The 25,941-nt window shown below is 35.3% G+C and overlaps 1 protein-coding gene across 19 annotated transcripts in view; it reads right to left on the bottom strand.

Moving 5' to 3' along the window:
• The window catches only part of PAM (peptidylglycine alpha-amidating monooxygenase), a 277,716-nt gene that overhangs the window by 76,531 nt on the left and 175,244 nt on the right, over positions 1 to 25,941 (bottom strand). For all 19 annotated transcript variants that reach the window (XM_031666328.1, XM_031666332.1, XM_031666335.1 and 16 more), the window contains 5 exons: positions 7,996 to 8,044; positions 6,424 to 6,491; positions 5,252 to 5,332; positions 4,890 to 4,966; positions 3,804 to 3,907 (listed from right to left, as the gene is read on the bottom strand). In XM_031666328.1, the coding sequence (XP_031522188.1) occupies positions 3,804 to 3,907; positions 4,890 to 4,966; positions 5,252 to 5,332; positions 6,424 to 6,491; positions 7,996 to 8,044 (379 nt within the window). The remainder of the gene's footprint in view (positions 1 to 3,803; positions 3,908 to 4,889; positions 4,967 to 5,251; positions 5,333 to 6,423; positions 6,492 to 7,995; positions 8,045 to 25,941) is intronic.

Below are 25,941 nucleotides of genomic sequence, written 5' to 3'. Positions count from 1 at the left end.
GCAGTCAGGCACAAAATATTGCTTCTTCATAGATCAATTAGTAGTACTATGTTGTCAGTATATGTAATACTTTGGTGAAACTTTAGGATATATTATTCATATTTAGTATATAAAAATAAATATATGGATAAAACATTTTATCACTAAGTATATTTATTAATATATCTCATTAAATATACCTACTTTTAAAGTAGTTTTTATTATTAATATTACTTTTGATTGACAAATAATAGTAAGCATTTAATCATATCTTCTCACTTACAAGTGTGAGCTAAGTCATATGGAGGCAAAGGCATAAGAATGATATAATGGACTGGGGACTCAAGGGGAAAGAGTGGAAGGGGGTTAAGGATTAAAAAAACTACATATTGGGTACAGTTTACATTGCTTGGCTGACAGGTGCACCAAAATTGCAGAAATCCCTAAAGAACTTATCCATGTAACAAAAAACCACCTATTCTCCAAAAACTATTGAAATAAAAAATAATTTTGTAATGTAAAGTATGATGTGATTTTTTAATATACAGATACAGTGTGGTACTATTAAATCAAACTAACAAATCCATCACTTTGCTTACCTATCTTTTTTTATTTATTTTTTATTTTTTTATTTTGAGATAGAGACAGGGACACATCACTCCTGTTATTTGCTCTGTAGCCCAGGCTGAAGGACAATAGCACAATCTTAGCTCACTGCAACCTCTGCCTTCCAGGTTCAAGCGATTCTCCAGCCTCAGCCTCCTGAGTAGCTGGGATTATGGGCATCCACCATCATGCCCGGCTAATTATTTTGTAGAGATGGGGTTTCACCATATTGGCCAAGCTGCTCTTGAACTCCTGACCTCAGGCGATCCGCCCGCCTTGGCCTCCCAAAGTGCTGAGATTGCAGGCATGAGCCATTGCCCTCGGCCCTATCATTTTTTAAATCATGAAAATTTGACATTTCCTCTTTTAGTTATTTTGAAATATATAGTGCCTTATATTGACTACAGTCATTCTTCTGTGCAGTAGGTCTCAAAATCTATTCCTCCTGTCTATTTGAAACTTTATGTCCTCTAACAATTCCTATTACCTCCTTCCCCACTCTTCAGTAACCATCATTCTATTCTCTATTTCTATGAGTTCAACTTTTTTAGAATCCACATATAAATGAGATCATGTGGTATATGTATTAATATATCTGTGCCTGGCTTATTTCACTTAATACATCCTTCAGATTCATCCACCTTGTCACAAATGACAGGATTTCCCCCTTTGTAAAGGCTAAATAGTATTTCATCATGCATGTGTAAAACACATTTTCTTTATGCATTCATCCATTTATGGACACTCAGGTGGTTAAATCCATCTCCTATTTTTACACGGTGGTATTTTAAGAAGAATCCCTATTATGGGAAAATCAGCCTCTACTTTTCAGTGCTTTTCATAAGTTACCCATGATTGTTCTACCCAAGCAAAGTTTTCTCCAGTTCTACAATTTCTAGCTTAATACAGTTAAGATTGGTTTTAGTAGAAGAACCACTCAACTGAAAACTTTCTTGGTAGGCTACTGTCAACAGTTATTCTGTAAAACCTAGTTTCCATGTAACCACAGAACAGAAAGGTTTAAAACTTGAAGCTGAGAGTTCTCCCAGTACATGGAGGAGGCAACTACTGGCCCCAGCCTATCCTTAGATAAGTGTGATTTATACCTATGTGTGCTTCAGGCTCAGGGCTCAAATCTGTGTCCTGTGGGAATGTGTATTTGTATGTGTGGGTTGGAGGTAGGTGGGAAAAGAAAAGAGGCAGAGGAGATATATGGATTAACAGAGTATCATTTAATTTAACCGACATCATAAATTACTAGTTTATTTCACTGGTTACATTCTCAACTGTGATCCTGTAGTAGTCTATGGAGGTTGTGCTTATTATTTTACAAAACAGAGACACATTGCTGTTGTTATTTGTCTAAAAACAAAAAGCATATTAACTGCTATGAGATGATTATCCATTATTATGAAAACTTTTATTCATATTTAAATGTATTAAAATTTGTCTTGTTTGTCATTCCACTGGTAAAAAAATTGCTTCTGTAGTAGAAATTAAATATTCAGAATATGGGCTCACCCAATAAGTTAATTTCCTATGATTTCTTTCCATTTCATTTTTATTACAAAATGGTGTTTCCTTTAGTCCACATGAGATTTATGAAAGGATAAATTAGTGTAGTCATTTTAGGGTATTATTTTAAAGCAAAATGCACATTTTAAAAAAGACAAGAATTATTCTAGACTCATGGAACTGAAAGAGGCCTCCAGAGATCACTTTGGCCTCCCATCCCAGTACTATAACAAGTCATTAATTTCTATGGCTGATATTACCTCACAGACAGAACTCAGAAGGATAGAATTTGGCCAAAGTAACAAACCTCCCCCAACAAAATGTAAAGAGACCTCTAGGCAAAAAATTCTGTTTTTTCCACACTTAAAACTTGTAACCAATGCAAGTGATGTGTTGAAAGGGATTTTTTACTGCTCTGTTTACTTACTACAAAGGTTACTACCATAATCTGGAGCATTTAAGTAAACTACCTATGGCTCTGCACTGACATAAAATGAACAACTGATGGATACCCTCTGAATCATGTTACCTCATGTATTTAAAGATTGTTAAGAAGGGACTTCTTATGCTCTTTCTTTCAAATCTAGTTATGCCTCCTTTGTCAGTCCTTTTCTTACCATCAACATTTCCCATAACTCAATAATACTATTGCTTTCCTGAAGTCTCTTTCCCAAATTTAGCACATTTATCAAAAACCAAAGCTGTTGGAAACTATTTCTGTAACAGAAATTGATAAAGTTTTATTTGTTTTATCCTTAGCCTTAAAGTTGATGCTTACTAATATAAAAAAGTCATTTAGAGTGACATAAAAATTCTTTTACACCATAGCAAATGTTCCTGCTTTCTTTTTTAAACCTGCCTCAGTACCTTTTCCCTTTCTCCATACAGCCAACAGTGTTGCTATCACAAGAATCATCTTGAGGGCATCTAAAGCATATTTTCAGATGCTTACTTTCTGTAACTTCTCTTTGATTAAGAGATAAAAGGTTTAAAACTCTAGCTTCCAGATGGCATCAGTAAATATTTTAAAACCTTGTTTAACATAAAAAGAAGTCTCCTTGATTCTTTTCTATCAAAAAGTATGAAAAGAAACTACCTTTCATTTTTCATTTAGGTAAGGTTTTTTTTAAAGAGTTCATAGTACTTTGAAAATTTTACGTAGTGTTATAGGATATAATTATTTCAAGGAGGCTCACTATTTAAAAAACCATTTAAAAGGCTCGACATTCTTTTTTGATAAAGTGTTGCATATTATTATCCTTATTTAGAAGACTGAACAACTGGAAATTAAATTCACAGGAGTTTTAACATCATGGTTCTGAGTATTTAACGGGAATCACCAAATGTAGACCCCGTGAACACAGGGCAAAAAGGCACTTAAGAAAAAATTGTCATTATCATTATATTTTCTTTATTAAGATGAGCCTGAGGAAGAAATATGAAGTCTTTGGTAATTATAATATTTAGAGGTATGATATCGAAGGTTTTGAGGAAGTAAGAAAAAGAGAAGCATGAAAAAATGAGCATATGTTCTGGGGTTTATCCAAATCAATCAGTTTTGAAATGATAAAATGCCACAGTTTGTTGTAATTGTCCATGACAGGACAAAAAATGTACAATTTATTCACAAAGATAGCTGTAACCTGTAATCATGCCTTATCCCAATAAAATATCTTTAAATAGTGGAATGTGCAGAATCATACCCAATGTGTGTGGCTTCTGTCCTTCCTTCACCAGTGAATACACATCTTGCAGCCAGTAGGTCACCAAAACTTACATCAACTGGGTGCTCCACAGGGTAGAAAGCCTACCAAAAAGACAAACACAATGAATCATTAATATTACCAATAAAATCCAGAACTACATGCTTGATTGTGTTCCTTACCCTTTTTTTTTTTTGAGGGTTTTATCATGAAGGGATGTTGAATTTTATCAAATGCTTTTTTTTTTTTTTGAGATGGAGTCTCACTCTGTTGCCCAGGCTGGAGTGCAGTGGCGCAGTCTTGGCTTACTGCAAGCTCCACTTCCCAGGTTCACACCATTCTCCTGCCTCAGCCTCCCAAGTAGCTGGGACTACAGGCGCCTGCCACCATGCCAGGCTAAGTTTTTGTATTTTTAGTAGAGACGGGGTTTCACTGTGTTAGTCAGGATGGTCTCGATCTCCTGACCTCATGATCCACCAGCCTCGGCCTCCCAAAGTGTTGGGATTACAGGCGTGAGCCACCGCGCCCGGCTATCAAATGCTTTTTCAGCATCCATTCAACTGATCAGAGGGTTTTTGACCTTAATTCTATTGATACAATATATCACAGAACCACATACTTTAATAATGTGAAGCTTGGTACACTCTGGGTAGAGAGGACGAAGACAGATAGTGAAACAGACACACACACACACACACACACACAAATAATCACTGGATAAAAAGAGTTCACCTTTAATTAATCACTTTATACTTTATGACAAGAGCACCAAACTTTGAAATAAACAAATAAGTACTATTAGCAAATGCATCCCATAAAAATCAGAATAAATGTGATAATAGAAGAGCTGTCTGAAATTCTGTCTCTGAACAAATGATGGGATGTAAAAGGCCACCAACATGCTTTGACCATATTGAGAAAACTAATAAAGCACCAAATAGGAAACTGTAAAAAAGAGATTACACAGCTCAGTTATACAGTTAAGGCAGATTTAGAGATTTTTAGAGAAAGTCATAATAATTTTTTAAAATTACTTTCTACTGGTTAATATTTTTTTCTCTCAAAATTAAACTAGATTTTACACACCTGTGGCAGCTGAGGGCTCTGTCGTCCAATCAGTGTCCACTGTCCATTTCTTACTCTGTATCCACTTACTACCTTACCTGTAATAAACACAAATTTTAATCATATAATATAATGAGGTATTAGAAAAACAAAAGGCATATTTACTTTCCTACTTTAAAGTAGAAATCTGAGTATTTTCAGAGCCGCAAATACTGAGTATCTTAGTAAAAACAATATGATAAAACAGCATAAAATATTTCAAGGTCTTATATGAAATCACTTTCATTGAAACAGACTTAAGGTCAAACACAATTCCCATTTTAATTTATGGCACTAGGAAGCATAATGGTAAATATTTATAATTTAACATGTAAAGTTCTTACCTAAATGGTGAGTGTGAACTCTATAGGCAAAGACATGCATTGGATAATTTTTATAATGGCATGAAATGTCAGAATTCACCACTGTGGGAAATGAAAACACAGACAAAAGTCACTATTCAACTGGAAAATGACATTATTCTTGTCTAAAAGTATGCACAGGGTATTCACAAGATGCTAGGGACTGAGGTTTTCTTATGACTTAAACACACAAGATATTAAGCACTTATTCTGTGCCAGCCATTTTACTCACATGAATTCAGAACCCCTTGCCTTATATTTTTATTTTATTCATAAACAGAATGACTAGAACCAAATCAAAATACTCTGTTAGTGAAAACGTAGGCTTAATTTGTTACCTTTAGCTTGAAATTTATCCAGTTGAGAAAGCTTAAAAATTGGTTTTTATTTTTGGAATGGAATAATTTTTGAAAAATTGAATGCAGACACCTAAGATCACTAGATTGACAGTTCCTGTTGAGAAGAGGACATTTCATACTGTTCCTTCCTTACAGTCTAACACAGTAACTATTCAATAAATATTCATTTTATAATAGATGAAAAATGGTAACAAAGAGACCATACTGGTCATTAACTTTAAGAGATTCCCAGTGAAAACAAATGAACAATATATCATATGGCACTTTCATTAGAGGATCATAACATATATTGATAAATAATATTATACTTATTCTCATCGCTTCTAGTAAACTTGGGAGAATCAGCTATGATCATCCCCATTTTGCAAGTAAAGTAATAAGCCAACTATATCCAAGTTTAAAGACTAAGTTGGTGTTGGATTTGCTAGTCGTTTAATTAGTAAACCTTTCTATGTAGAAGTTTGTGTTACTGCTCATTATGCAGTGTGTCCTCTGCATCTCAAGAATGGATGATTTACTTTTAAATACTCAAGATTTATTCTTTAATTTATATAACACACATCTACCCAAGGGCCTCAATTCCTAGCATCTCAACAAAAAATGGAAAAGTAATAAACCACTGGCTTGGAATAATACAAAAATCTATTTTAAATCTAAGGACAATAAAGTATTGGTTTATTTTTCCAAGACGTAAAAATATTGATTATTTTTAAAGTTTATAAAAAATACACCATAAATCCATTTCTACAGTTTAGGTAATGAGGTAATGGTAAATATTAAAAAATCATTACTCACCTTTTTCTCCTGCTGGGATAACAGTGTCAACAGACATCATAAGGTACATGCCAGCAATTAAAGGCTGTCTGCAGAAAAAAATAATATTTTTCTAAATTACCTGAAAAAGTCTAAATGACTGTTTTGGAAAAACACCATATACCTCAATACTCTGGTTTATAAAATGTGATGCTTGTGAAAATCAAAATGAAACAGAAAATGAGGAAGAATTTTTTTTCCTTAAAAAATAATTTTTCATGTGAAGGCAGGCTCTAAGTGGTTCCTGTGATAGCTAACTTTACATGTCGACTTGGCCAGATGCCTGGTTGTTTGGTCAAACACTAGTCTAGGTGTTGCTGGGTAGGTGATTTTTAAATGTGATTAACCTTTAAATTAAACTTTGAGTAAAGCAGATTATTTTCCATAGTGTGGGTGGGCTTCATCTAATCCATTGAAAGCCCGAAGAGAAAAGACTAAGGTCCCCTCAAAAGGAAAGGATTCTGCCTGTGAATTGCCTTTGGACTCAAGAATGCAACATCAACCCTTCCTTGAATTTCCAATTGGCCCAATGGATTTAGAACTTAATCAGTCCCAATAGTGTCAGCCAATCCCTTACAACAACTCTTTCTCTTTCTCTCTATCCTATTGGTTCAGGTTTCTTTGGAGAACATTGACTAATCAGCTCTCATGATTCCTAGCTGTGACATTCATGCCCTGGTCTAATCCCCTCCCCTTTAATGTGGGCTAAAAGAAGTATAGTAACTTATCTTTTTAAACATTTTTAACATTTTTTTTTATTTTCATAGATTTTTGGGGAACGGTGGTATTTGGTTACCTAAATTCTTTAGTGGTGATTTCTGAGATTTTGGTGCACCCATCATCTAAGCAGTATACACTGAACTCAATTTGTAGCCTTTGTGGCCTTTTATCCCTCACCTCCTTCCCACCCTTTCCCCCTGAGGGAGTCCTCAAAGTCCATTGCATCATTCTTATGCCTTTGCATCCTCATAGCTTAGCTCCCACTTATGAATGAGAACATACAATGTTTGGTTTTCCATTCCTGAGTTACTTAGTAACTTATCTTTAACAAACAGAATATAGCAAAAGTGATGGTATGTCATTTCAAACATTAGGTTACTGAAAGGCTTCCCTTTTGCATGCACGCCCTCTCTTGCTTTTTTTGCTTACTTTCTATGATGGAGGCCAGTTGCCATATTGTGAGCTGCCCTGTTTATAGCCCGCTTAGCAAGGATATGAGGGCGATCTCCAGCCAACACTCAGCAAAGAACTGAAGCCTGCCGACAATCATGTGAGTGAGGTTGGAAGTGACTCCTCCCCAGTCAAGCCTTAAGTTGACTGAAGCCCCAGTCAAGATTCTGACTACAGCCTCTGTGTGAGACCATATGCCTGAGGATCCAGCTAAGTGTGCCCAATTACTGACATACAGGAAAATGAGACAATACATATTTGTTGTTTTAAGCCAGTTAGTTTAGGTAAATTTTTACCCACAGATAATTAATACAGTGAACTTCCCACTCTAAGTTCACAAAGATTTAAATTTGCTGCTGCTCTAGGAAAAATGGAAGTACTTACGGCAGACGTGTGAGGTGTAAGGACACACCAGAACAGTCCTTGTGATTATCTGAAAACACACATAGAAACACGTATCTTAAATATGAAAATGTAGAAAACAGATTTCAAACTACTAAGTTTGAAATTATTATAACCAAATATTTTAAAACACAAGTTATGTTTCATCTGTATTGTTCTTTATGATTTATTGAGTACTTTCATATCCAGTAATTCCTTTAATTGCCAATGTATCATAACAGCAAAAACAGAACTACCATTTCATGCAGTCTATGGTGTTTCTTGACTCATCAAATTGACCAATATATTGACTTTCCTGCAGACATACTAAATACTAGAAAGTTGTTGCTACTCTCTATGCATTATCTGTATTGTTGAAAAACCCAGAAAAGTTGCTGAACTAAAATAGTTTGCTCCATGCTGCACCAAACAACAGACTTTTTTATTTTTAAAAAAGTGTAGTTCATAAGTTAGGTTTTCATATACTTTAGGCATTGTTGAAGTCTACTGACACTCATATATTCATTATTTCAAAACAGAATTTTACTATTGTAGAGACTTTTAATTTCTTCAGTTTATTTCCACAGTTTGACCTAAAGAGCCCATATGCTTGCACATATACACAGTGAGAAGTTCCAGTGGGAGCAACTTGAATGCCCTCAAACAAGGTGGTCTGGAGGCCAGCAGGGGTCGTGGATCCACAGCTGCTCCTATAGCAGGTGGCAGTTTTGACAAGCAGCATATTTCAGCCTCAGTGTTTGGTGTGAAGATTATGACCTCCAACACGATCCTTGCCACAGTGATGCATTATTATTTCCATAACCTCTATGCTGATCTTACTTCTATGAACTCAGAAACTTCAGCTAGTTTTGCATATTTCCCTGATGATTTGCAGTGTGCTCTGACTTTGCCCTTCTGTTGTAATACAGTGCTTGGGCCACGAGATATGAAACCTCCTAAGAATTAATTCATTTCAATTCACTAGGCTATATATAAAATCTGTCTCTGACTGCATCATCATAAAAGCACTTGACACTTAAAACGTTTATTGCAATAAAAAATTGATGCTTCTGCTAATATTTTACTACATAAAATGAAAAAACAATCAGTACTGAGAGAGTTAAGAACTGTACAGAAAATGAACTCAGAATATCAAAATCATATATCCTGGCTGAAAAAGCCAGCCGGATAGACTTATTTTGTGACTAGAATAAATGTAAAAAGGAGAAAGGAGAGAATAATTGATAGCAAAGTTAACTCAGAGTCGAGGACCACAGAAATGGAATCCTGCTGCTTAAAAAACAGATGGGAACTGCCGTGAGTCAAAGAACTAAAATAATCAAATAAGAGGATTGAATATGAAGGAAAGGCAGAAAGGAAGCAAAATATATTTATACATATTTCTGTATTTTTTACATATATTTAGTTTATAGTTTATATAAGCATATAAACTACAGATTTACATTTCAACATAAATATTGAATTTATATTTCAGTATTAATATTGCACATTTCCACATGCCAGATTTGTCAGGTAGAAGGTATGGGATTCATTTGTATTTTTCAATCTTGCAGAATTATTTGATTATAGGATAGTGTCTTACAGGACCATCATCAGTTTTCAAGTAGGTGCTCACTGAGTTCCTTTGTCGAAGAGAAGTAAAATCTAGGTATTTAATACTCAGTAGATTAGCACTAGTGATCCATATTTATACCAGTAAGAAACTCTAAGTAGTCTACAATTGAGATAACTTAAGTAAAGAACTTAGCACTCTATTTAGAGCACAGGAAAAATTCACTAAATGCTTAGTTATTATTATTCCATTGGTAGATTTCAAAAAAAATTCAGCACATGAATATTTTATTTTCAAGAAATGTATTTTCACAGTTTTGAGTGTGAAATTTCTTTAATGAAAGAAACTGAAGCACATCAAATTTCTCCAAGTAACAACACAGGACCAGAAAAAAGCAGGAAAAACATGGGAACATTAAAAGGGTAAAATAGTTTAAAAAAAGAAATTAGAATTGAAATTTGGTATGTTGAAGATATTGTGCAAAACATGTTCTCAGAAGGGTCTGAACTAGGTAGATACAGAATAAAATCATAAGTGAAGCAAAGAAATTTTAGTAAGATAAATACCATGGTCTGGCTAAAATGAAATTCTTAAATTAGAGGCCATGGGACCGTGAGGAAGTTGATAATGTTTCCGGTCCTTCCATGACTTTTAGTAACAATGCACTCCTTGACCAGACCCAAGACAACCTGATTGTTTTTCTGAGTATTGGGCTTGAAGTCAGTTCAACGGGATCCTAGGTTTGCAGAAAAGATAGTGAGGTCATTTTTGTGTTGATATCGAAATTATTCTTTCAATGTACATTCACTTATTCTATACAACATTATCATGCAAAAGTCCTAACAGCTGTTCTTTTAAGGTGGTTTCATTTATTCTTATTTTAGTTTTATTATTCCAAAGTAAATATTCTTTCTTTCATTGGGTTGGGCTCCAGATTAACTCTCTCTCGAAGGTACACAGGTAAATACTTGGCCTTTAGCTACTAATGTCCTGTATTTACAGAGAATTGAACCCCAAGACATCCCTGTTAAAAAGATGTTTCATAGTGATTGTTCTCTTGCAGTAAAAATAATTTTAGTGTAAGGGGTCTTAAGATATGGAGATGAAACTTCATTCACTAGATAGGTATAAGGTAAAACTGAGAGGGATATTTCATTATGTCATTATATTCCATTATAATGTCATATGCATGTAGAAGAAGCTTTTGTAATGTCGAAGATATTTACAGTGGAAAAGTTGAAATAATAATTTTTAAAAAGAAATGTAAAATAGCCATGTCTGATAATGCCTTAGAGGCACATCACAACATAGGACAGTATTGTAGTGCTGGTGGTTGGGTGGTAAGACTTCCAAAGAGTAGTCTGATAATGAAAGAAATGAGTATTTCCAGATACTGGATGAGACTTCAAAATAGCATTCAATCAGAATCTAATTTTAAGGAAGATGAAACTGAATGACTACTTCAGCAGGGTCTGAGCTTGCCTTTGAGAAATTGCTTTCCTCTGCTCAGGCAGAGATGTATAACCACACTGAAGTATTTTATCAGATACGCAGACTCATAGAATCTCAGAACTGAAAAGAAAACCAGACATGATGGAGTTCAAATCTTACACTTTATGGATAGGAAAAAGAGGTCACAGAGATTAAGTGTGTTGCCTCTTAAGGTAATTCAGCTAATTGGTGACACATCTGAGTGTCAAATATAATTCTCTAATATTAATGTTTAATAAATGCTATTTACTAGGAAAAAAAGGCAAAAATAAAAAATAAGGGTTCCATCTCTTAGAGATTTCCAAGGTTCAAATACCTTGGAAGCTAAGATAAAGGAATTAAGCAAGAATAGATAAGTAACCAGTGGTACTTAAGGACATACACTTAAGTAGGAAGCTCAATTCTCTTAATGGGAGGTGAATGCATGGGATATGAGGTTATCCATCCCAAACTATTTAGCTTGCTTTTCTCATAATAGCTTGTAGTTTCTGCTTGGATTCATAGCTAAGTAGTAAAGTATGTGGAATAATGCATGATAATAACCTACTATATCTTATGTTCTTAGATGATCTTAGATGGTTCTGTTGGTCTCTCCTAATTAGTGTTAGGAGATAAGTATAAGGAAGTGTTAGGAAATAAGTATAGATAGTGCTCTATACTTTATGAGCTCATCTTGTCCTGGTTGTTTCCTGCTTCAATATAAAGAGAGATTAACCGCTGATCCTGAGGGAACCAATGTATTGTTATAAATGATGTCCTACTAATTGGGAACATCCTTCAGAAAGACATTTGTAGAGTGATTTTCAATTCACCACACTCTCCTAGGAAGGTGAAGGTAAAGGTTAGGAGCACACTCATTTCCTACTATTCCAAGCCACCCTTTTGGATAATGGATTCTTTCTTTAAGGAGGTACTAAAAAGTATGCCTGAAACCACTGCCAAGTCTTAGGAGAAACAAAAAGAAGTAACATCTTCAATAATAAAAACTAGGCGGGGCACAATGGCTCATGCCCATAATCCTAGCACTCTGGAAGACCGAGGCAGGTGAATCACTTGTCCCCAGGAGTTTGAGACCAGCCTGGACAATATGGTGAAACTGTATCTCTACAAAAAAAAAAAAAAATTAGCCAGGCGTGCTGGCGTGTGACTGTAGCCCCAGCTACTTGTGAGGATTGCTTGTGCCCGAGAGGTCGAGGCTGCAGTAAGCCAAGACCACACCACTGCACTTCAGCCTGGGTGACAGAGTGTTTCAAAAAAAAAATATTTTTTTTAGGAAATTTGGAAGCAAATAATTCTAAACTGCATCATATCTTCCCACCCTCCCAGAGTGTTCTGAACTAATTTAAAGGCCACTTTCTCTACATTCTCTGTCTTGAAACTACAAACAAAAATGAATCAGGGGTATCATTTTCATATTATCAGTAAATGCAAATGACTTTGCAATAATACACATACATAGATGTTGTAATAACTATTTGACTATTAAACTGTTTTGATCTTTACCTTATGATTCTTTGTTCTAAATTAGTAACATTAAATTACTGGGACAGGATGTTTTGCTGGGACTAAATCATGGCTACCAAGGTGATCAAGTAGGAGTAGGAGATTATTTGGGGATTAATTTCTAAAGTTGAGGGAAATTTCATATAATTATAATTACTTTGAAAATCCCTTAGGAGAATAAAGACTGAGGTCTCCTAATAGATCCAACACAGCCAGTTTCCTTAGCATTGGAACAGATCACTGTCAGTTGTGTCAGTTGGGCCATGTTGTTTTTTTAAAAAGATATTTCTATACAGTTGGGCTGTGTTATATAAAAAAGGTCATTTCTGTGCAACTGAAACTCTGCTGCAGAGAGATGGGACATATGTATGAGTGGCAAATAAAAAATGAACCCAACTGAGGGAACAGTGGATCCAGATCTTGTGTTCACTTTGGGCTCTATTAGAGGTGATGAATGAAACTCCGGTTTTAATGAAGCTAAGACACAGCTCCTTTTTTTTTTTTTTTTTGTACTATCTGGATTAGAAATGCAGGTACTAAAGTCAGTTAACACTACTCAAAAAATGGTGGTCATCCAAATTAACCAGAAAATTCATATATTAAATTTTTTTTAATTAGTTCCTTTAAAACAAAATCTGAGTACCAGATTTTTTAAAATTAGTTCCTTCAAAACAAAATCTGAGTTATCAGTCCTGAGCATCAGGACTCTCCAGGTACAGATACATCGAGATAAAAAAGTCTCCATTCAAAAGCATCAACACTTTAAGCTGTCATGGCAAATGTGTATCTGCTTAGCAAAATATAACTGAAATCGGGGCACTGTTAATACATGACACCAGTTACACCGAGGTTTTCCTGGAGGCTGCTGAAAGCTGGGTTAGCAGACAAGCTTCAGTGCTAAATAAACCAGCACGACGGGAAAAAAAATGTTCAAAAATAATTCCTTTTGAAACTGTCACTGCATTGAGTTAGCCTCTTTTAATTTTGTATTCACTGCTATGGGACTAGAAATTACTAGTTTCCATTTGCCTTGTGGCAAGGAAGAGAAAATGCATTTACGCATCCTGCAAGATGACGACTTTCACAAATGATGGCCTGTGCTGTTCCCAAAAGAGATCAAAATGGAAGGCAGGAAGGCAGGCACTACAACCGCTTTTATAATAGCTCTGTATGTGGAGGATGTTATGGCACAACTAATGTAAAAGCACTTTCCTGTTTCCATCTCTTATGAATGCAAAAAATGTGAGTCTACAGTGCAGTTATGATTTATACTATTTCATCTCTCACAATTATGAACCTGCTCCAGAGGCATCCTTCCAAGAAAGTCAAATTAAAAGATAAAACCCACCAATCCTCGATAAATAAAGTTATTTTTTAGAGGTATGGTGCTAAGTTTCAAAATTATTGATTGGCTTTAGAACTCTTTATGGAACTCTGATACAGAGAAAAGTGCACAAATCAGAAAGTACAGATCCAGGAAACTTAAAAAACTAAAACATCCATGTAACCAGCACCCCAAAATCCTCCACTCACATCCCCTTCCTGAGGCATTACATTTTAAACCTTTATATTTACGTACATACCATATTTAAACATTTATTTGTCTTTCTGAAAGAGGTGTCTTTTGGCCAAAACCAAAAGATACATTTAACTAACTTGTTCACTTGCTTCATGGGCTTTGGTTGGGCAGTTTTAAATATTATACTTGGTTACCAAGAAGTATTTACTTTTTTATTTCCTCTTTCTTCTGGTCAAAAGGCCTACTAACTACTTTTCATTTTCTTACCTCTGTTTTTTTTATATATATATATATATATATATATATATATATATATATATAGCATTATAGATTATAAAATATATATAGCATTATATATATATACACACACACACACACACACTTTAAATGATAATCTCAATTTCCTCTTGCATTGTCCCAATTATTATCTGTTTTTCCCCGAGTCCAGAATGTAGCTGCAAAAGTCTAGAAACCATAAACAAAGTACTAGTTAAAATAAATCATGTAATGAAAAGGGATTGAAGAGCTTTGATTTTTAAAAGTCCTTTTAAATACAATTTAAAATATAAAGCTGAAAACTATTTCTCATATAAAATTATTACAAATTTTTGATAGTCTTGAGGGTGTTTTCATATATATGTGTGTGTATATACACATATAAAAGGTTTCCTTTCATTCCCATTGGAATTCTCAACTATTTTGTGCAACAATGTGTAGTCCCTCTTTTGTTTTACTTAAACCTCTAAAGACTCATGATAAACCAAGGAAGGGTAACCTGGCAGGAAAACTAACCCATTTTGTTGGGAACACAGAAAGTTTATATTCTGCAAAAGCTATAATTTAATTGGCATAAATATATTTTTTAAGGTCAACCTAAAATCAGTATCTACATTTTCAACCCAATCATCTTAATCTACTTAAAATACTATTCTGTATTGCGTTTTGGTTCTTTGGTGAAAAAATAAATCCAAAATATCTAATTTACATATAATTATGTATGCACGTAGTCCCTGGTATTAATTAGGGAATACACTTTGAACATTATACTTCATACATTTGATTTAGTATTAATTTTTCCATCATTCAATATGTTTATGTAGTAATGTAGCATGAGGATTAAAAAAGTAACATTTATAAGGCACTTCTAAATCGAAAAGTAGTATATAAATGCTAAGTATGATTATTGTATTAATGAAAAAAATACTGAAACCCTTCAGTGACCTGAATTATCTCTCAACATTCCCTTAGAATTTTGCAAGACTTTATACTATAAGACAAAGCGTCAGCATAAGAAGGGTCTGTGGCTACTGACCAGATTTTACTTTACTTTCAGTTATTATTTGGGGTACGTCGCAGTTAAATTGTGAAACAAGGATAAGACGTACTTGCAAAGAAATGAGACTCAAAAAGTGTGAGGGAGGACAGATGGTCCCACAAGAAGAAAGAGTTTTGAACGTTTTTAAAGATGGAAAAAGAATAATTAATATGTAATGAGAAGAAATAGAGATCAGGTGAAGGGTTTACAAACTGGATGAAAAGAATAACGTTTCTATTGGGAGAAACAGTAAGGCTAGAAGGTTCTCTTCTGCGTCTAGGGAATGTTTGATTTTATTTTGCTAATAGAATATTCTGTCAATATTATTAAACATATTTGAATGGTTTTCATCAAATACTTTTTAGGTAATGTATCTGTTTAGGGTATCCTTTCCGTTTTACAAGTAAAAACAGTTAATTAACATAAAAGGAATTAGTACTAAACGGGAAATGGAATGTGTAAGTCCTAGCACTTCTCTCTAATGACTTCCTTCTTTTCCCAGAATTCCTAGAACGTAATAAACAAACATGTCAGGGCCATGAAGAGAGCAGTGGGGAACAACGTGAAAGGCAGGAAGCCTATGGGAGTGGGAGTGGTCAGTGAAGAACCAACCTCCGCTACTGTTGTGAGCGCCCTGAACTAAATTTCACTGAAACAGAATTATGTAGCTCCTAATTTTAGTCTGTGCCAGTGGGCAAGTGACTTTTTTATTTCTCCTCTTAATTTAATTGGGTTAAAAATTTAAAGCTATTTGCCATTAATTCAAATGGAATTAATTAGATGATGACTATGTAGCTCTGACCAGCTTTTAAAAATGAGTTAATAATTATGAGTGATTAAAAAAACATGAGTTGCAAAGGCATCAATAAAGGTAAAGCATAAGGATTTCTCAAAAAACTAGAAGAACAAAATGTAAATCTGAAAAGCTAAATTGCATGTAGGAAAGCTTTTCTTTTCCCAAAAAAGACATCACTTACGCTAAATACTATATTGTTCAATGTTGAATTACTTTTTAAAAAATCCATATTTTAAGGGATAAAAAACCTTCTGAATATATTCTTTAAAAAAGAAGTATAACTGCAGTGCTTTACATATCTTCTCATAACCAAATGAATGAAAATGTAATTTCTGATACATAATGGCCATATTTAGGTATTAAAATAAACAGGTGTCCCATGGAATCAATGAGATGACTAAGGATCATTTGTCTTCCATACTAAAGATGATTAACAAAGTTGAAATGCAGCAAGCTAGAGAATCAGAGAGCTCACAGTTATGTGAAGAGACTGGCAAGAGAAAAAAGTACTGCAGGATAATAGGCTTCTTTTAGATCATTTGGGAGGTATTAAATAGTCCTGAAATCATTCACATGACTCACATCAAGCTGCCTGTGTATAATGAAGGTTAGAGAAGAACATGAAGAATATCCGATTACAATTCTGAAATCAGTGGGATTATCAAGCAGCCTGATTTAGAAATATCTCTACATGATAAAGGAAATGGATTACTTCAGACATGAAAATGAAAAGGCATAAATGAGATGAAGTAAACCACTCTGATCTTTATTAATATTAATTTTACTGAGCACCAGTTCATTCCACTTCATAAGTATGGCTCAAAAGACTTTTAAAAACAGTGACTCTATTACTTGTTTTATATAGTTAGAGCATGGACTTTGTTACATACACAAACTAGAAATCCAATACGAATTAAATTGTTTTGGTTTTAAATAGCACTGGACTACCTTAGGCAAGTCATGCAACCTTTCTGAGCATCGATCTTCATTTCTGTAAAACGGAAGGGTGAGGCCTGATGATCCCTTTTAGTTAGACTGTTCTCATTCTGTCACCCTGAACTCTGTTCTCTGTCTCTGATTTTAAAACCAAGTGCTTTATAAACAAATTAGTACATGACACATAACATCCTTTTCAGAAGAAGAAAACAAAAAGTCATGCTTTCCTGTTCCACAGTGCCTTCTCAGCCCATTTCAACCTCTTCTCCTTAACTGAAAAGGCCATGGCGTTTCGTGCAGGTTGAATGCTACCTTCTTGCCAATCATTTCTCTTTTCAGAGTTGGTTTCATCGACCTCTTCCTTTCCCTTTCTAGTGTCTGTCACCACATATATCCCACTTAAAAATAAAAATGTAGAAACATGAAGGAATATAAATTATTTTGGCCCATTCTTCAAAAATATATATCTAGATCAAGTGTGAAGAAGGAACATTTTTGCCCCTGTATATGGGGAGGGGAATCTCTAAGAATGTCATATATGCATTGTAAGTAGCTTCTATTAAAGAATTTTAAAATCCAAATGCCAAATTTTGTGAAAAAGTTAAGAAAATAAACTCCTCTTCGAATTTCTAAATGAAATACAGTGCTAGAAGAACTAGACAGTAATTAAATGCATTTTCTTCTTTCAAAGCTCCCCTTTTCTTAAGAGAATTGAGATTTAATTGAACTTATTTTGGTAAATGCAAATTATTCTGCTCATGTCCTAGGCCCCAGGAGATTGCCCTGACACACCTGTTGTATAGGAAAAAAAAATGCAGGAGTGACTCTAATCCTTACTAGGAAAATCTGAGTGCCAGTTGTCAAAGTTTAGTTTGTATAAAAATCAATGAGGCAGCTTGTTAAAATTTCAGAATCCTGGGCCCAGTGATACTCTAGTAATACACTAGCTCTGTGAAAAATAATACACACTACTCGTGTGTATATATGTTTATTACAGTTTTTACTGGCAAAAATGTGCAGCAAACAATTTATAAATAATAATAAAATATACAATACTTTTCATTATTAACTTCGTATAAGCAGTTGACTCTCATACAATTCTTTTCTTGACTTTTGCTCTACTTTTTAGATGGTTGTAATCGCCCACTGATGGTTGTAATTGCCATGAAGTAGTTCAGACAAGAATTCTTGTTAATATTTTTGTTTAGTGAAACAACAAAGACATATGTTGGAACTGCACTTGCACATTAAGGATGTCAGCAAAATCTTTGGTGTAATGGATAATAGTGTGCAAATCCTGGAAGAGTATGTCCTAAATTTTGGGGGGGCATTCACAGTAATCTACATTGCCAACATCCTCTCCATCATTTTCTCAGATCTAGACAGCCAGCAAAATAATAGATAGAACTTAGACTTGCACTATTTGTGAATTTCCATGGTGTAAATTTTTCCACCACAGCTGATTTCAATGTAAATTTTCCCACCACAGTCAATTTCAAACTACCAACATGACATCACTGCTTTAGGAAGAAATTAGCAGTAAAATAACACTTTGTAGTATTTCTACCACACAGATACAACAGGTGCAAATACCCTCAAGAGCACAGATAATAGTAAAATATAGTAAAATAATTAGGAAATAAAGATTTCTGAGTATTTCTTGCCTTTATTTTTAATGATCGCTATATTTAACAATCAGCTTACAAAAACACTGCAAATTACCAATTGGCTCTTGTGAGCCTATCTGAGCCAGCTCAGGCTGCCTATGCTCTACCTTCTGTGCATCTGATTCAGTAGGCCTAGTTTGAACTAGGAACTTTCATTTTAAAAAGTAGCCCGAGGAGAGTCTGGTGCAGACAGTCCTCTGATTAGATTTTGAGAAATCCTGATCTAGACTATATAACTTTAGAGGTAATTCTAATAATATTAAGATCTTCCAGTTAATTCTTATCTTTTAAATGAAACACTATAAGGAGTCTGTTTGTTTAAGTAAACACTTAGGAAAATTTTTTAAGTGTGAAAACATCTAGTGCAGGCAAGGATATGGGACTTGCTCATTCACTGTGGATTGTAAATTGGAAAAACTGTAAAGCAATTTGGTGGAATCTGTTAGGGTTTAAACACTCCATGACCCCAAAATCTCATTTCTAGGTATCTACCCTGCAGTAGCAATACATGGTTACCTAAAACATTTCTAACATTGCTTATAATAGCAAAAAACTCGCAGCATCTTTAACAGACAATAAGATACATACATTAGAGTATATCTACAAAAAAAGAATACTAGGCAGCCTTTATAAATCATGGAAGAGATTTACATGTGCTGCCTTAGAAATATGTCCAGGGTACACTGTTAAGTGAAAAGCAACAACAACAGATGCAGATCTGTGGGAAATGTGATCTAATTCTTGTCCAAAAAAAAGAAAAAAGTACATATACACATATGTGATACATTAGTTTATCATCCACATATGGAAATGCTGAGATAAGCTAATGAAAAGTTGGCAGATATAAGCAATAGCTACCTGGAGTTGGGGTGGGGAGGAGTTAGGTGAGAAAGGGAGGTGTGATTGAAGAGGGTTTTATCTTTTTTTTTCAATAGTAGGGGTATTACAAATGATTTTCAACTTTTCTTTTTAATAATTTTCTATATTTTCCAAAAGAGGAAAAATGAAGTTCAGAAGAGAAGATTCTTTTAAAGGGAAAATGTGCAGATATATCCAGAGTCCTCCAATCCCTTTTAGTATTTTAACTGAAAACTCAAATATGAAGAAATAATTTCTTTGTTTTAATACCAGAATTTATTGCAATTCTGAAGTCTAAACAGCTTTGGAAGCCTAAAGTTTTTTCATAAAGTTTTGGCAGCAAAATCTGACTTGAATGAATGTGATGATATTTATGTTTTATTCTTTTTTGCGTGAATATTTAAACGTTTGTTATGGAAACATTAGTGTATCTAATTAGGGATGGTACCCCAGATTCACAAAGGTGATAGAGTACATGACTTATTCAGTTTAATACCTTTCAAAAATGTTAAAACCTCCTAATTCCAGACCACATCTGCCCCCAAGCATTTGGATAAAGGTTTGTGTCCCTATCCCCATCAAGGCACACTAGACAAACTGGAAATGGGAGTTAGGGAGAGAAGAAAGGAGAGTTGGCAGATGACATGAGTACCAGAGCCTTGAGTATAAAGAAGGAAAACTGAGGTAAAAGTGTACCCTTCCTGGAACCATATTTCTGACACATTTCTGGATCTACCAGGGATGAGGCTTGTTTCAGCAGGGCTGCTATCCCTGGAACTGAGAACTTGGAAACACGATATGTGTTCTGGAATGAAAGATCATGATAAGAACTAACATTACGGTCTATTCTGGAAAGGGGAATCAGATTGATGGATGATGTACATGCCAGGGTCCTATTCAGGGAAGGCCAGGATGAGTGCTTGGATGGTGCTATTTATGTCTCCCTTCCAGTGCAGAGACCCAGTGGCTTTGGGGCGTCTATGTAAGCTGAGGTTGGAGAAGCAGTAACCATACCCTCCCTCCCATATTTGCAATTTCAAAGGAGATTCTTAAATATGGAAAGTAATCCGAAATACTTTAATATGCATAGGCTTAAATAATCTGGCCCATAATATTGTGCACTTTGCAGTAGAGTGAGTAAAAACAGGATTAATGTACTTCACTGGAAAGCATGTAGGATGAAGCTACTTGCGCAGATTGAGAGAAGACAACAGGGAAAGCAACAGGGAGCAATCTTTGACCCAGTTTCCCACTCTCTCTCCAATTAGGTATCAGGAAGTCAGGAGCACTGTAATGCTTACACTGAAGTCAGAACAACCCGCTTTATAGTGGAATGAAATAATTTTAAGCACAGTTACCTTGCCACTGATCTCTGCTCCATCTTGTTCAAAATGCATTAGCAAGGGATTTTTCCTGCGCTCACAATTTCAAAGCTTTTCCTAATAGCTTCCTGGCAGTAGTCTTCTAAGAGGTAGAGATACAGCCGGAGTCACAGAGGAATCAGAATTCCTCTGGAGTCCTCTGTTTTCTCTTCCTCCTGCCATGGTTACCATTCCTGCCTCTTCACTCTACTACTCTTTCAGTTGTAGTTAAATAGGAACCTTTTGTGGGTGTATATGTGTATTTGTGTGAATACAGATGCACACCCTGTGTTCAGGAACATCCACCTGTCTGGATCTAAGCTATACAGAAACCACACCCGAGTGGACCACAGCTAGCATGGAATAATGCAAGAGGGCAAGGAAAAATCAAATCTGATGGTCACAAAGTCCAGGCTGCAGTGTTCCCATGTTTTTATTTTATTTTTTAATCACCATTTTCCAGATGATAATGTTTTTATTTAAAAAGTTCCCCATAAGGGCTGCAAGCCAAAGTCTATTTATGCTCACTGATAATATGAAACTCATCTAGATTCCATATCTAACACATAAATTTAGAACAGGAAGAAGGGTGCTTATATGGTATCAATCTGGTAACTTGAAACATCTACACTAGGTGTGATCTTGCCTGCTTTCCAATCCCCTCTCTCATGGCACTTACTTTGTACTGGCTCACATTATTATTTTTTTTTCTTTTTTTTTTAAATTATACTTTAAGTTCTACAGTACATGTGCACAACGTACAGGTTTGTTACATATGTATACTTGTGCCATGTTGGTGTGCTGCACCTATCAACTCGTCAGCACTCATCAACTTGTCATTTACATCAGGTATAACTCCCACAGCCATCCCTCCCCCCTCCCCCCTCCTCATAATAGGCCCTGGTGTGTGATGTTCCCCTTCCAGAGTCCAAGTGCTCTCACTGTTCAATTCCCACCTATGAGTGAGAACATGCGGTGCTTAGTTTTCTGTTCTTGCGATAGTTTGCTGAGAATGATGGTTTCAGCTGCATCCGTGTCCCTACAAAGGACACGAACTCATCCTTTTTTATAGCTGCATAGTATTCCATGGTGTATATGTGCCACATTTTCTTAATCCAGTCTGTCACTGATGGACATTTGGGTTGATTCCAAGTCTTTACTATTGTGAATAGTGACTGACTCACATTATTACAGTTATTGTTTTAAGTATACTTATGCTTACTGGACAGGGAACTCTATGAGGGCAGACTTTTGTTCTTACTCATATTTTCCTCCATGTAGTGCATCATGTGAATTGAAATGAGTTGCAATGGTAGCTTGACAACAAAGGAAGCTACAGAAAATATAGAAGAGCAGATAGGAGATGGCAATAAGCCCAGTTACATAGAAAAACTCTACGTACTCCTAAAAACTGGAAAGAAATCATAGCACAATTGTTAATATTCACTAGGATATCTCAAAGTTATGAAGAAAAGGGAGAAGGGGATAAGGAGAACTAACATTCATTGCCAATCTGCTGTGTCAGGCACAGCTGTAGGTATTTAACATATACCATCTAATTTAACTTCCTAAGACACATAAATACTCTATTATTTATTTATTTATTTATTTATTTATTTATTTATTTATATATTTATTTGAGATGGAGTCTTACTCTATCACCCAGGCTAGACTGCAGTGGTGTGATGGCTCACTGCAACCTCTGCCTCCCGGGTTCAAGCGATTTTCCTGCCTCAGTCTCTCTAGTAGCTGGGATTACAGGCACACACCACGACAGCTGGCTAATTTTTATATTTTTAGTAGAGACGGGGTTTCACCATGTTGGCCAAGCTAGTCTTGAACTCCTGACCTCAGGTGATCTGCCTGCTTCGGTCTCCCAAAGTGCTGAGATTACAGGCGTGAGCCACCGTGACCAGCAAAGACACATAATATATTCTAAAATGATTTCTATCCAAGATGTTTTACCATTATAGTACCTAAAGGGTTAAAACCTTAGCATTCTGGAAAATGTGGCTATTGAAAACAATCATCCTCTGAAGGTTCTAACTAGAACTTTATGATCTGATTTTACTAATATAATCCCCAAAGTTGGGAGACTAAACTTCTTAGAGCTTACATAAAGGAAAGTTGAAAATAGGATCTCCAGGCTGTATTCATTTAATTTAGAATGTAAATATTAAACACCCACTCTAAGGAAAGTGAAACTTTTGGCTATACTTCCAGGAACATTTAGCAATATACAAAATGCAGGTGTACATACAGGACTGTGAGAAAGGCATGGAAACAAGCCCAGAGAGAGACAGACAGACAGAGAGAGAGAGAGAGAGTGTGTGTGTGTGTGTGTGTGGGTGTGTGTGTGGTTTGTTGTTAATAACATCTGCTAGCTTTCCCATATGCACCAAGAGCTTAATGACAGTAAGTGGAGTATAGTTTGGAAATCTTGCCAGTCCAAAGACAATCATGGCTATACATTTGGGAAGAGACCCTGACCTTCATTCTAAGAATATCAGTTCCAACTTCAATAGGTTAGTGCACAGGATCTTCAATTTGAGAAATGAGTTATTGGTGGAGACTAGTAAGCTAATGCCAGAAATTCTGAAAATGAGAGGAGAGTTTTCTTAAGATTCTCCTAGGCCAAAACATCTAGAAGAAATGCGGCAGCATTCAGCAACAATCTCAGGATAATTTTCGCTTCGGAACAAGACTTTGCTGAAAAAACTGGTCAAAAAAAAAAAAATGGGGAGAGTGAAACCTGGAGGAATCCCCAATTCTCACTGTTCTGACTTCCTTAAGGGCAGGAAGTTGGTCTTACAGTTTATCTTTGTATAGCTGAACAATGAATAACAAAAACTGCTGTGGAGAACACGAAACACAGCTTAACTAGGAAACTTCTACTGGCAACGTGACACACTCAAACAGTTCTGTGTCTAAAAATAATGAGAAACTACAATATCTTTGAAAAGTAACCACATCCTTTTCATATTATGGGTAACAAGACAAAAGATTGTATTTAGGGAAATTTATCCTTTCATGAGAACTATAATGATAATAGCTAACATTTATTGACTACTTAACCAGGTACCTTTATTTATATAATGGTATGGTGCATTTATGATACCACTATGATACCATTTTACAGATAAGGAGAGCAAAGAGAGGTTTAGAAGCTCAGTGAGGGTAATCAAACTAGGATGTGCCATTACCAGTCTGCCTGGACTTAAAGTTTGGTCACCAAATTTGGTACCATACTATCACCTACATGGGACATTCATTTCCAATTAGAATACATTCTATTTCCTATGGAATATTAAGTTTTAGAAAATTTAAAAGTCTATACATTAAAAAATCATTCTGGCCTTCCTAAGCCGCAATCCTAGCTCACTCTGGCCACCTACAGCCCCATACTTTCTTCATAAGGCTAGTAGCTTTTCCATGCACTCAAGCCCAAGACTGAGCGGCATTAGGAAATGAAAATCCAATCAGGTTACTGCTTGACTGAAGAGCATTCTGAGTGCTTTAGGAATCAAGTCCTAGCAAGGATCTTTATGGCTTGCTCCCCACCTTTCACCTCTCTTCTAATTTCTTGCCACTGTTCCCTATGCATTTCACATTCCGTAATGTCAGATGACCCAAAGTTCTTTGTGTCTAAGATGCTGTTTCACTCCCGTGTCTCTGCATCTGCTTTTACCTTTGTCTGGAACCTGTCTTCCCTCCTACTCTGACCTGGGAGCTCCTGATCACCCTTCTATACCTGCTCTGGGTCCAACTTCTGGAAAGCCTTTTCCAGACTTCAAACCTCTCCACTTTCAGGTAGACTTGTATGCTCCTGTCTCTCTGCAGACTTCAGATCCAGTATGCATTATTACTACTGCCTATGAACACACTCCTTTTGTGCTTGTCTCACCTACTAAAATACATTAAACTCCTACAGGCAGGAAGATTAGTATACCCAGCACTAGTATAGGCTTGACACTATGATTGATATGGCATTTAATATAGTTGATTGCTTTTAAAGGATTATTTTACAGCTTCACATTCTGTGTAATTTCTAAAATGCCAAACAAAAACAGTAAAGCAAACATTTTATGTAATCCCATAGAACTCACTCTAAAATCACAGCCAATCTTTTCATACTAAGGAAGATCACAGTCTAAAACAGGGATGGCCCAATCTTTTGGCTTTCTTGGGCCACATTGGAAGAAGAATTGTCTTGGGTCACACATAAAATACACTAACACTAACAATAGCTGATGAGCTAAAAAAAAAAAAAAAAAAAACCAAAAATCTCACAATATTTTAAGAAAGTTTATGAATTTGTGTTGGGCTGCATTCAAAGCTGTCCTGTGGCTTGCAGCTTGGACAAGCTTGATCTAAAACATGCCCAGGTATGGCTTCAGGTTATGCGCTCTCTGATACGCTCCCACATTCCCACAACTTTTAGAAGATATTTTGCCTTCATTTCTGGTGCTTTATTAAAGAAAGGTCCTAAGTTTCTCAATTCTCTAAAACATTCCCTGTGTGGAAAAATATTCATACCCTTCAGCCAAACATTTCCCCACTTTTCAGTAGACTATAATAATTTCCTAGTAGTGTTACTCTGCTTCAGACTTACAATTTATATACTTTAAAATATCACCAATAGTTTTAAAACCATGAAAATACAAATCTTCCCTGACATTCGCACCAAAAGCAGTGCTGTGATTATATATATGTGTGTATAATGGTGTGTTTGTTTGTATATATATGTACTTAACATATATATTTAATGCATTTTTGATAATTAGAAGATATAATGATATAATTATTTTCCACTTCTAGGTGCATCTGGAGATAAGTATGAGATCACAATACAGAAGCTGCTAAAAGCAGAAGACATTCCTATAGTAAATCAGGCATATAGATATTCATACTAACTCTTTTTGGCATGAGG

The sequence above is a fragment of the Papio anubis genome, chromosome 5 (genome assembly GCF_008728515.1).
Source record: "Papio anubis isolate 15944 chromosome 5, Panubis1.0, whole genome shotgun sequence".
NCBI classification, from domain to species: Eukaryota; Metazoa; Chordata; class Mammalia; order Primates; family Cercopithecidae; genus Papio; species Papio anubis.
Note: the sequence above shows the minus strand (reverse complement) of the source record. Positions and strands in the feature narration are given on the sequence as shown.